The 12317-nt window shown below is 36.6% G+C and overlaps 1 protein-coding gene across 2 annotated transcripts in view; it reads right to left on the bottom strand.

The window, feature by feature from the left end:
- The window catches only part of LOC115420004 (cadherin-4-like), a 346596-nt gene that overhangs the window by 17215 nt on the left and 317064 nt on the right, over positions 1-12317 (bottom strand). Inside the window, exons 12-13 of one of the 2 annotated variants that reach the window (XM_030135107.1) lie at positions 8702-8853; positions 2819-3055 (exon numbers count right to left, since the gene is read on the bottom strand). In XM_030135107.1, the coding sequence (XP_029990967.1) occupies positions 2819-3055; positions 8702-8853 (389 nt within the window). The remainder of the gene's footprint in view (positions 1-2818; positions 3056-8701; positions 8854-12317) is intronic. The other variant, XM_030135108.1, reaches the window with a different exon arrangement.

The following is a 12317-nucleotide window of genomic DNA, read 5'->3' as shown; positions in this document are numbered from 1 at the left end:
ATTTACATATTCTAGGAAAAAGTTACATATTTATATATGGTAAATTAATACTGGAAAAAAGTTGCATATGCATATACAGTATGCTGTCTAATCTAGATAGAGACGAGTAAAATTTACCCTATCAAGGACAAAGCAAAAAGGTGGGCTCTAATGTGACTAGAATAATGTTCTAAATATGATAAAAAGGGTGTGGTCTATAACTAAAACCCAACCTATTTTTGGGCAAATAAAAATGGTCTCCCAGAGCGAAAAAGTCAGTTGTTTCTGCAGATATTAACTCAGTGTTTATTTTATGCATGAATAAACACTTTATGCGGCTTGAATTCTGCTTGATCTCCGACTTTGACTTGACTCTGTAAATGTATGTTTTTTTTAAACTTTATTTTAATATTTTAAATCATTTTTACAGTGCAGAAACAACAACAAAAAAAAAAAAGAAACACACAATACAACAAGGGGGGATGCTGTTCCTGATGCATTCGACTGCTTTTCCGTACCTGATCTGATATCAAGAATTACAATTTTACAATACAAAATTTTACAATTACAATATCATCAATGAATATAGTCAATTTCTCCCATCTTTGCTTAAAAGTTCCCATCTTAATCCTCAGTTGAAATGTTAATTTTTACATGGTATATATTTCCTCTATAATGTCCAGCCATTGTGGTTGGAGAGGGTCACTTTTTAACCAGTTCCTTGTGACTACCATTTTGCAGGCAAGAATTAAAATTTTAAATAAGTACGAGGGCCGTTCAATAAATTCATGGCCTCACCCAGAAATACTGGTTGTTATAATACAGGATGTTACATTCTTTTGTGATGGGATAGTGATGCTTGAACATCGATGGACCAAGTGCATTGCTGTAAATGGAGATTATGTTGAAAAATAAAATATAAATTATCAGTCTGTGTTGTTCTGTTCTGGGTGAGGCCATGAACTTATTGAACGGCCCTCGTAAGTGTCTTCTCTTTTAATTACATTATCAGGTATTAGACCAAGGTGGATAGTCTGGGGGTCCATTGGGATTTTATAATTTAAAACATTCTCCATTGTCTGAACAACATGGTTCCAAAACATTTGCAGTTTTACACAAGTCCATTAAATGTATGTTTTAATGGTATAATATGTACGTTTTTACTCGTACAATAATAACTTGTCACTTGTGACCCATTAGACGTGTGTGTCGTCGTATTTACCTGCAGAGACGCTGCAATCTGCCCTTATCAGGCTGGAGTTTTGAACATTGAGTGTCCACCTCGAGTCACTGACAATGGGTACAAGTGCAGGAATCTAAAAGTTAAGAGGCTGTTTCTTGTCTTTTGTTCTGCTCTCTCTTTACTGCGAGCTATCTATTCAAGGTGGAGTATGTGCTTCAGAAACATTCACTCAGAACCTTCTTGTAAGGTCATGCGAATGTGATAGAGTTGGAATAATTTTGCTTTTACACACATTTCTCTTTTACTCCCACATATACACATCAGTAATCACCTTTAACCAGGTGCAGCACTTACATACTGACATGCCCAGGTACATTTAATCTATGAAGAATAAATCACATTTCATGACAGGACATAAAAATATTTCATTCCAACCCTATGAGCAACAATGAAGTTTAGATAAATATGAAGTTGAATCAAACATATTTCAGCAAAATACCTGATGGTATAATTACAAAGACAGAGGAGAAGCAAGAACATGTTTTTATTTAGCAAATTTTCAAGTTAGTGGCTTCAGTGATTCTTGATCTGCACCAAATTGTAGATATTTATAAATTTTGGAGTTTGGAACTAAAATTTGAACAATTTCTATAATATTCCATCTCTTATTATTAACACAACTACATTCCCTCCATTCCATTTATGTTGTCCATCACCATATTTATATATCTAAAACTGCACCTGTCCAAATCTGTATATATTCAAATCCGTATTTATATATATATTTTTTATATTCATAACCATTTGCACTACATTCATATCAAACCGTATTTGCACTCTCTTTTTAAACACTTTTTTATTCAAATTTATATGACTGTTTGTTTTACGTGTATGTGTATGTTTATGTGTATGTTTGCTGCTGACAACACTGGGAATTTCCCCATTGTGGGATCAATAAAGGAATATCTTATCTTATCTTAGATCACAGTGGATCCGTAAATGCACAAAACATTTAGTAACAGGCAGAATATTGTTAAAATTGCACGTTTCTGGTTGTTCATCTTTGTTTTTATTTATGTATTTATTTGTATTTTATTGCGAAAGAATAGTTTTGTAAATGTAAATATTTTCACAGAGTAATGTTATTTTTTTCACGTAAATTTTTTCCACATCATTTTTCACAAAGAAAATTTGTAGATGTCATTATTTATGGGTTATTGTGTTGTTATTTTTACTGTAGATCACATTGGTCTGTATGTGGAACCTGAACCAAAATGTTTTGGACAACCTTGATTGTTCAGGTTAATTTTTGCACTTTCATCCTGTGGGCCGGAATGGAACTTTTGGTGGGCCAGATTTGGCCCCTGGGCTGCATGTTTGACACCTGTGTTTTAGAACATCAGAGGTAAAAATACTTTATTCTAGCTTGATGGGCAATAGTGTATTTACATCAGTGAAACACTCATTATCATGGCTTTATTGACTGTGTCACTCAGTGTTTAGTGTTGGCAGGAAGGACCAACAAAGCCGAAAGTTTTATAAATTAGCTCTTTAACTCCACCAGAGGTGCAGAATCATCACATAGGACCGCCAAACATGGGTTAAATTCTGCATGGCAATGGCATATTCAAGTTTAAAAAGACTATCAGGACATACCACTTAGTCTGGAGATAGTCCAGTTGCGGCGAACGCTAGCAGGAAATGAGGGCAGCTCGAACACAAAGGGTCCGACATTGGGGTCAGCGTCAGCGTCTGAGGCCGTGATGTTGATCCTCGAATTGGGCCGTGCATGCTCGCACACCTGAGCCTCACGTGGTATCAACACCGGAGCGTTGTCATTGATGTCGATCAGGTAAATCTGGAGAGTTCCAGTCCCACTGGCCTGAGGCGAACCTGCCGTAAGGTGAGAGAAATGAGATGAGGTGAGAAGATGAAAACAGACAGGAGGGAAACATTCCGGGGGGGGGGGTGGGGGGGTGTGAGATAATGTCATCAGCAGCAGTGAGACAAAAGAGGGAATGAACGGAGACAGAAAAAAAGTGGAAAACAGGAGTGATGAAAGGTGCAGAGGATGCTAAAACAATCCTTCTATTTGACAACATTTTTCCAGTTGATTCATCTGTGGTAGTGAGAAAATGAAGCGTACAGAGAAGAGACAATTGACAAGAAAGAGGTTTTGTTTACCGAGAGGCTGCAGCAAAGGGACAATACTGTACACATTTGTAGTTTAGCACCAAAAAACAAAACAGCCACAACAAATGGGAGGACGCATCAATTTTTCAGTCCCTGTGTTTAGAAGTGGCTGCGTTCTGAAAGACTGAGGTGAGACTCATGGAAGGGGTGGGGGTGGGGGGGCACTCACATACAGATGGGTGTTATCAGCACTCTGCAAAGCCCACTGGGAAATGACTCAAATGTTCAAATGCTAACCCTCACAACATCCACCAACATAAGCTCATCATAACTTATTCAGGATTTCTTCCTACTGCCAGACCAGAACAGAAACACGTAGCTGGGAAACACATTGTTGATGTTTAATGCATTGTTAAGAGAAAAGCCTCTAATATGCTTTGATTACAGCGTACAGAGGAACAGAACTGCACTTAAACTGGCGGTGAAATATTATTTTCCTGCCCCTGTTTCTGTTGATGCTGAATAACACGGTCACTCATTGTTTTTTTAAGTACCATGCTTGCTTTCAAAGTGAACTTGAACACGCTTTGCTGTTTCTGTTTCACGTAGATGTGAAACGAAAGCCTGAAAAATATTCATCATGGCAGGGACGTTTTCATCTGAGGGTCAAATGTATAACTCTGTCTGGTTGAAAACATGTAATTGAAAAGCAGTTATTTGTGTTTATCTGTGTTTGTTCATATGAAGAAAACTCAAAAATACTGATTCCAAAATATGTAAGTCAGGGGTCTCACACTCATTTTCTTTCCGGGGTCACATTCAGCCCGATTTAATCTCCAGTCGACCAGACCAGTAAAATAATAACATAATAACCTGTAAATAATGACAACTCCAAATTTTTGTCTTTGTTTTAGTGCAAAAACCCCAATTAAATTATGAAAATACTTACTTTTATAAACTATCCAAATAAAAAAGACATGAATAACCTGAAAACACTGAAATTTCATTTTAAAAAAAAGTGCAATTTTAACAATATTATGCCTCAACTACAACTATAAAAACACTAAACACTTAGCAACAGGTGGAAAATTGTTAAAATTGTGCTTAATTTTCTTTAGACATTTCAGGTTGTTCATATTTGTTCAGGTTATTCACATTTTATTGTTACAGAATAGTTTGTAAATGTAAATACTTTCATAATTTAATGTTATTTTTTGCACTAAAAACAAGACAAAAATTTCAAGTTGTCATTATTTACAGACATAATGAAATACAATTTTTAGCTTACTAGCCGACAGGCCATAAGCTATTGTCGTCATAAGTTGTCCGGCGTCATCGTCTGTCGTCATCTGTCATCGTCTGTCGTCCGTTACAAAACTTTCAATCGTCTTCTTCTCCGAAACTACAATTCCGATTGACTTCAAACTTGGTATACAGCTTCTTTATGATGATGTCAACAAAAGTTAGTGAAACTATTTGGATCCGGATCTGATTCTGGATTTAGTGTGACTTAGAAAAATTTCCCCATTATAAGAGATAGGAAGTGGATCGAAGCAATAACTCAGTAAATATAAATGATATCCAGTGTAAATTTCTACAGTCCAGCCCTGATGGGGAGATGACCAAAACATAATGTCCACATGCTGATCAGGATCTTCTTCTGGATCCGGGAACTTACGGAAAATTTAACATGGGCTCTTATGGAGAAAAAATTTCAATTGTCTTCTTCTCCGAAACTACAGTCTTGATTGACTTCAAACTTGGTATACAGCTTCTGTATGATGATGTCAGCACAAGGTATTGAAAATATTTGGATCCGGATCTGATACTGGATTTGGTGCAACTTTGAAAAATGTTCCCATTATAAGAGATAGGAAGTGGATTGACACAATAAATCAGTATCAATGATATCAAGTTGGAATTTGAATTTTTAACAGATCTGATTGGAATATGACCAAAACATGGGCTATTTCTGTAATAGAATAAATATACATAATGGACGATAATAAATGGCATCTGGATACATTTCCCAAAGCTTTTAATTTGGCCGGTAAGCCACAGGGCCATTGGTCCTATTTTTTTCACATCAAACCGAGAAGAAAATATGGAGTTATTTTTTGTAGGTTATTATGCTATTATTATTTTACTTCAGATCATATTGGTCTGTATGTGGAACTTGAACTAAAATTAGTTTGACATGAATCTTTGCACTTTGCAAATTCATCCCACAGGCCGGATTGGAACTTTTGGGGGGCTGCATTTGGACCCCGGGCTGCATGTTTGAGACCCCTGATGTAAGTCATAAGAGAACAGACGGAAGTTTGGGACTAAATCTCAAATACCAAGGCTCATAAATGATCATCTGTTTGCTTTCACTGGGATGTGCTTCAATTTACTGACAAAGACATATGGGTAGAATTATGACACAACTCCAGCGCACAATAATCAAAGTTAGATTTTTTTCCCTGCACTTATGGAAACATTGGTAAAAATGTGCTCAGATAATAATTAGAATCATATCAATTCTTCAGGGATGCTACTTCTGATCATTTATGTTTACATTTATGCATTTGGCAGATGTTTTTTTCAAAGCGACTTACAGGGGAAAAACCTAAAAATGAAAGAAAAATACAAGAATAGATTAAAAATATAGAACAGCTATACAATTAAAACACTATTGTACAGAAGAATAAAAAGCACAATAATAGACTAAAATACAAGAATAAATTAAAAAGAGACATAAAAGCAGCTGTACACTTAAAAACAGTGAAATGAAAATACCAAGTAAAAACAACAGAATATCATGGCATTAAAACTTAAATGACAGATGAAGACATCTATGCGCAGTGCTCTGCTGAACAAACAGACTGCAGTGATACATTGTGGCCTTGATATTGGGCTGACAACCCGCTGCACACATCCAGTGTCAGCAGGCTCAACTAAATTACTGATGCAGTGCGGTGTAGACAGAGTTTACCCCAGAAGCTCATCAGTGTTGTACCTAAACTTTTTTCTCCATCAGACAGTAACTTGGTGCATCAACTACGTAAAGGTCTGTTGCACTGGGCCCCAAGGTCCATCGACCGCCTTGTCGGTTATGATTGGCTGGGTGCTTTGTTGCTTCTTACGCTCCGCTTGAGTAGAATAAGTGAAGAGAATTTCAATCAAAGTGGAATATATCCCCTTGTTGACACTGGGCTCCACAATCAATAGGCAGTCAACACTTTGAGCTTAACTTGGTGTGCTTCAGGGAAACCGATGCCTCATTTCTCACTGGAGTAAAAAAAAACAAAAAACACCTGGGTCCCTCCTACTTACACAAAAGTTTAAGCACCTCAATTTGTAGTGCTTTAGTTCTTCAGCTTCTTCCATTATTGCAGTAGCAGAGGTTAACATCCTGCGCCCTCATGACTGATATTATTGGTATTTGTTTACATCACAGACACATTCACAGACAGTACATTGTACAGGTTACGAGCAGACTTCTACTCCTGAACTCAGTTATTCACAATCCACAACATGCTGTAGGCCAGTGTTTTTCAACCTTGGGGTTGGAACCCCACATGGGATTGCCTGGAATTCAAATGGGGTTGCCTGAAATTTCTAGTAATTGATAAAAATTAAAAAAATAAAAACTTACTAATAAAAAATATATGGTGAGTTGAGAGAGACAATCCCAATCCATAAAAGACATGACAAACTGTGAGTGTGAAACTGAAGCACTGGGGTACGGTTTATCTGTCAAATGTTCATTGTGGTCAGTTTCAGATGCTGCAGCTCTTTCATAATTCATAGTTTGAGTTCTTGTTTGTTCAGTATTAATTTGCAGCCTGAACTGACTGTACATACCCTGACCAAGGAAAATCAAATTCTCCCTTTGTGCAGTAATCTACACTTGACTTTACTGCCTCCATCCATAATAATATATAATATATAGACTAAATGTCATCTAAAATTAACGTTTATTTGCAACATAGTATAGCAAACTATTACATGATCAAAAACAAATTAATTTTAGTAAAAAACTGTCTCCGTTTTGAATGTCTGGGGTCACCAGAAATTTGTGGTGTTAAAATGGGGTCACAAACCAAAAAGGCTGGAAACCACTGCTGTACGGCAAAGCACTAAAGCTACGGTCCAACAATGACACTTCACTTATATTAAACAACAGATAAAATTTTATAGCACATTTAACTTCACTGAATTCATGGCCATCACATACTGCAGTGTTTGTTAAAAAAAGATTTTTTTAAAGTAATAATTTCTTTTTAACAATAATTTTTATTACTTATGATTATGCAAGAGCTAATTATGGAAGTCTTCCTGAAATTTGTTATTCTAAAACTTTGCATTAAGATGCTTGTAATAATGTAACAGTATATAATAATTAGAAATAATAATAATAATAATAACAACAACAACAACAATAATAATAATAATAATAATAATAATTATTATTATTATTATTATTATTATGAGGCCCATATAAATTTCCATGAGGTGCTTCTCAACATTGTGTGATTAAAAATGTATGAAACCAGGCAAAAAAATGGACCTTCCTTCTGCAGCCCACTCCTCCCAGTCCTCATCAAAATGCTAAACATAAATAGGAATGAACTTGATGTAGATTCTCAGTTTAATAGAAAAGTGAAGCCCCTTTCACATCTCGGTCACATCTGACAGAATCTGATCTGCTCATCTATTTAACCCACTTCCTGTCGTAGAACATCTGGATGGAGACTGTCCATAGTCTGAAACCTTGTGCAGTTGTTAGATACAGAACATCTTGTATGTTCTCAGATCAGTTGAATGAATCTGCTGAAAGGTAACTATGGAATATTTGTCCAGCACTGCAGCTTTAAGAACATAAATAAACATGTTATGTGTCTCATATACCTACTTATATTAGCATTACAAACGCACTGAATTTAATCAACTTACCTATTATATTTCTATTAAACCTTAACTAAGCTGTTTTGTTGCTTTATTAAGATTAGTACTTTACTACTTTTGGTATGCAATTAACAGCAGTTAACTATGCACTTGTTCATAGTTAATTTTGCTTTTTGTAGTTGTCGGATCTCAAGTGACAACAATGCTTTATTAAGGTTAAAAATACTTTGAAATTGAAGAGAAAAAGACACAAATTCCTACAGCTTTACTATGTGCCTCTTCATTAAATGTGCAGTGTATAATCAGCACTGAGGTGGATAAATCCGTTTACAAGTGATTTAATGCTGATCAAGACCAACATGAGGACATGATACAACAAGGTAATGAGCAGGAAATCTTAGAAGAGCAAAAAGCATCAGAAGATACTTGATGAACTATTATAAAAATACAACATACATAGAATACACTATAGATGCAGTTTTTTCAAGAGGAAAATAAGTCATCCTGACTTACCAGACTTACCATTGTCGAAGGCCAGGAAAGTGGCCTCGTACACATTATTTTTGACGTACATGGACTCTCGGTCGAGCAGAGCCATTGTGGTGATCTGACCGTTGGTCCTATTGATCTTCAGCCAGTTCGCTGGGTCTGAGAGCTTGGAGTACCTGAGCACAAACAGACCCACAGAAACCACACATGAAGACGGACAGCTACTAAAATGCACCCAAAAACAAATATGCAACACACACTTTACATATTAACTTTTGTAGCCAACTGTTCGATTACAGCGGCTCAGATTCTTGTATTTGTTGATCCAAAGTCCCCATTATCAGGTTGAATGTTCATTACCATAATAAGCAAAACGAGCCGAGCACTTCTGAAATATTACAGTGACATGGAGAGCGGAACATATGTTCACCGAGCTTATCATAGCAGCAGCTCATTAGCATGAAGACCGATGAAAACTTGAACCCATATGCAAAACAGAGAAGCAGCGCTCTTAACAACTTCACTGCTCTTTGTACCCACACAGCAGCTGCAGCAGCAGCTCTCATAGCTGTACAGTGTGGAGACATGACAGCTGCAATTAAAATCCATACATCCCTTTAACATCAGTGACAAGTCTGAACAGCTGAGTGCAGGGAGTGTCCCTCAGAGAAATGGTTAAATGTGAATTGGGTGGGCAGATGGTCAGTGTGTCACTGTGACACAAGGTAGGAGTGGAGATGGTGGAGATCCAGAGAAGGTGAGACTGAGAAGAGGTGCGTTTGTGGATGTGTGCAAGTAAAACGGATGATGATGGAGAAAGAAGAAGAGGAGGAAGCTGGTCTCACCTTCAGCTGAAGACACTGCTACACAGTAAAGCAAATAGAGCAGTGTTTTTCAACCTTGGGGTCAGGACCCCATGTGGGGTCGCCTGAAATTTCTAGTAATTGGTAAAAAAAAACCAAAAGTAATACTAAAAATATATGGTGAGTTGAGAGAGACTATCACAATCCATAAAAGACATGACAAACTCTGAGTCTGAAATGGAAGCACTGTGGCACTGCTTATCTGTCAAATGTTCATTGTGGCCGGTTTAAGATGCTCGCTCAGAGGACGTTCAGTGCATCCATAGTTACCATGGAAACACTGTCATCTTCTACAACATTGATTTACCTGTAAAACCCACTTAGTTTGATATATTACATATTTTTATGTTCAGGTAATGATATAATTTACTGAAAAGTCCGTTTTTCTTCAGTTTTCTCTGCTTCTGATAAAATAACCATCAACTTCAGTCTGAGCTTCTATGAACATCTACATGATCAGTAAATTAAATAATGGAAAAAGTCTGATTTATACTAAAAAAATGCAAAATACTGAGGATAATATTACAATAAATCAGTGTTTTTCAACCTTGGGGTTGGGACCCCTTGTGGAGTCGCCTGGAATTCAAAAAGGGTTGCCTGAAATTTCTACTAATTGATAAAAAATAAAAATAAAAGCTTACTAATAAAAACATATGGTGAGTTGACAGAGACAATCCCAATCCATAAAAGACATGACAAACTCTGAAGCTGAAACTGCAGCACTGTGGTTCTGCTTATCTGACAAATGTTCATTGTGGTCGGTTTCAGATGCTGCAGCTCTTTCATAATTCTTAGTTTGAGTTCTTGTTTGTTCAGTATTAATTGTCAGCTTTGTCAATACAAGCTGGACTGACTGTACATATCCTGACCAAGGAAAATCAAATTCTCCCTTTGTGCTTTTGTGCCTCTGTCCAGAATAATATACATTACATAGACTAAATGTCATCTAAAATTAACATTTATTTGCAACATAGTATAGCAAACTATTACATGATCAAAAAAAATTGAATTTTAGCAAAAAAAAAAAAAAAAAGTCTCCATTTTGAATGTCTGGGGTCGCCAGAAATTTGTGATGTTAAAATGGGGTCATGAGCTAAAAAAGGTTGGGAACCACTGAAATACAAGGATGCACATGCCATTCACTGTAATTTCAAATCATTTCCTACTCAAACTAAAAGAAAATGAATCCAACTCCTGGTGTAAGATCTTATTATGCAGTGTTAGTGTGGATATGATGCTTCCTGGAGGATGTGATTGGTGTTTGTGTGCCTATGTTTGGCCCTGTTATCTCCTTCCTGTGCCAACAAGGTGTCACCTCTAACTGTCTTCATTTGCAGCTGGAAGAGCATCCTGCAAACAAACAAACAAACAAGAAAAAACATGTCTGGCTACACTTGTGAAGATGTTGTGCTGATAATCTTTTATTCTAACCCTAATTATCGTCACTATATGCTTAACTTTAACCCTTATCTTCTGTGACATTCTGGGAGACACACTTCCTGGGCGCAGTAATTTCCAGGATCCCCTGCTCGTTGCCTGGCAACCCCTCATGTCACGACAAGCTGGCAGTTTAGAGCCCCCGGCCAAGAACAGTCCTGCACATAACCGCCCATTATGAAAGGTGGAACATTATCTGTAAGACATGCTAACCTGACACTTCCTGTCCATATTTACACAGTATACTGATGGGGACAAGCGGGAAATGGGTTTTTAGAAAATCTATGTAGACTGGAAAATATGAGCGGCTGTATTTAGTCAGAAGAAGAGTGTAGTTACATTCTGAATCCTACAGGCTCTGTCTGTCTGTCTGTTTATCTGTCTGTTTATCTGTCTGTCTGTCTGTTTATCTGTCTGTTTATCTGTCTGTCTGTCTGTCTATCTATCTATCTATCTATCTATCTATCTATCTATCTATCTATCTATCTATCTATCTATCTATCTATCTGTCTGTCTGTCTGTCTCTTTATCTGTCTGTCTGTCTGTCTATCTCTCTGTCTGTCTGTCTGTCTATCTGTCTGTCTGTCTGTCTGTCTGTCTGTCTATCTATCTATCTATCTATCTATCTGTCTGTCTCTTTATCTGTCTGTCTGTCTGTCTATCTCTCTGTCTGTCTGTCTGTCTGTCTATCTGTCTGTCTGTCTGTCTGTCTGTCTGTCTGTCTGTCTGTCTATCTATCTATCTATCTATCTATCTATCTATCTATCTATCTATCTATCTATCTATCTATCTATCTATCTATTTATCTATCTATCTATCTATCTATCTATCTATCTATCTATCTATCTATCTATCTATCTATCTATCTGTCTGTCTGTCTGTCTGTCTGTCTCTTTATCTGTCTGTCTGTCTGTCTATCTCTCTGTCTGTCTGTCTGTCTATCTGTCTGTCTGTCTGTCTGTCTGTCTATCTATCTATCTATCTATCTATCTATCTATCTATCTATCTATCTATCTATCTATCTATCTATCTATCTATCTATCTGTATGTTTATCAATCTGTCCGTCCGTCCGTCTAGGCTACTGACATGTTCTTTCCTGCTACTTCAATTATACCTCCATGGGCCAACTCTAACACACATCACATTTACATTTACATTTATGCATTTGGCAGACAGTTTTTCCAAAGCGTCTTACTGGGGAAAAAACAAAAAATGAAAGAAAAATACAAGAATAGATTAAAAACATAAAACAGCTGTACAATTAAAACACTGTCGTACAGAAGAATAAAAAGCAAAATAATAGACTAAAATACAAGAACAGATTAAAGAGAGACATGAA

This window comes from Sphaeramia orbicularis, chromosome 5 (genome assembly GCF_902148855.1).
Source record: "Sphaeramia orbicularis chromosome 5, fSphaOr1.1, whole genome shotgun sequence".
NCBI classification, from domain to species: domain Eukaryota; kingdom Metazoa; phylum Chordata; class Actinopteri; order Kurtiformes; family Apogonidae; genus Sphaeramia; species Sphaeramia orbicularis.
Note: the sequence above shows the minus strand (reverse complement) of the source record. Positions and strands in the feature narration are given on the sequence as shown.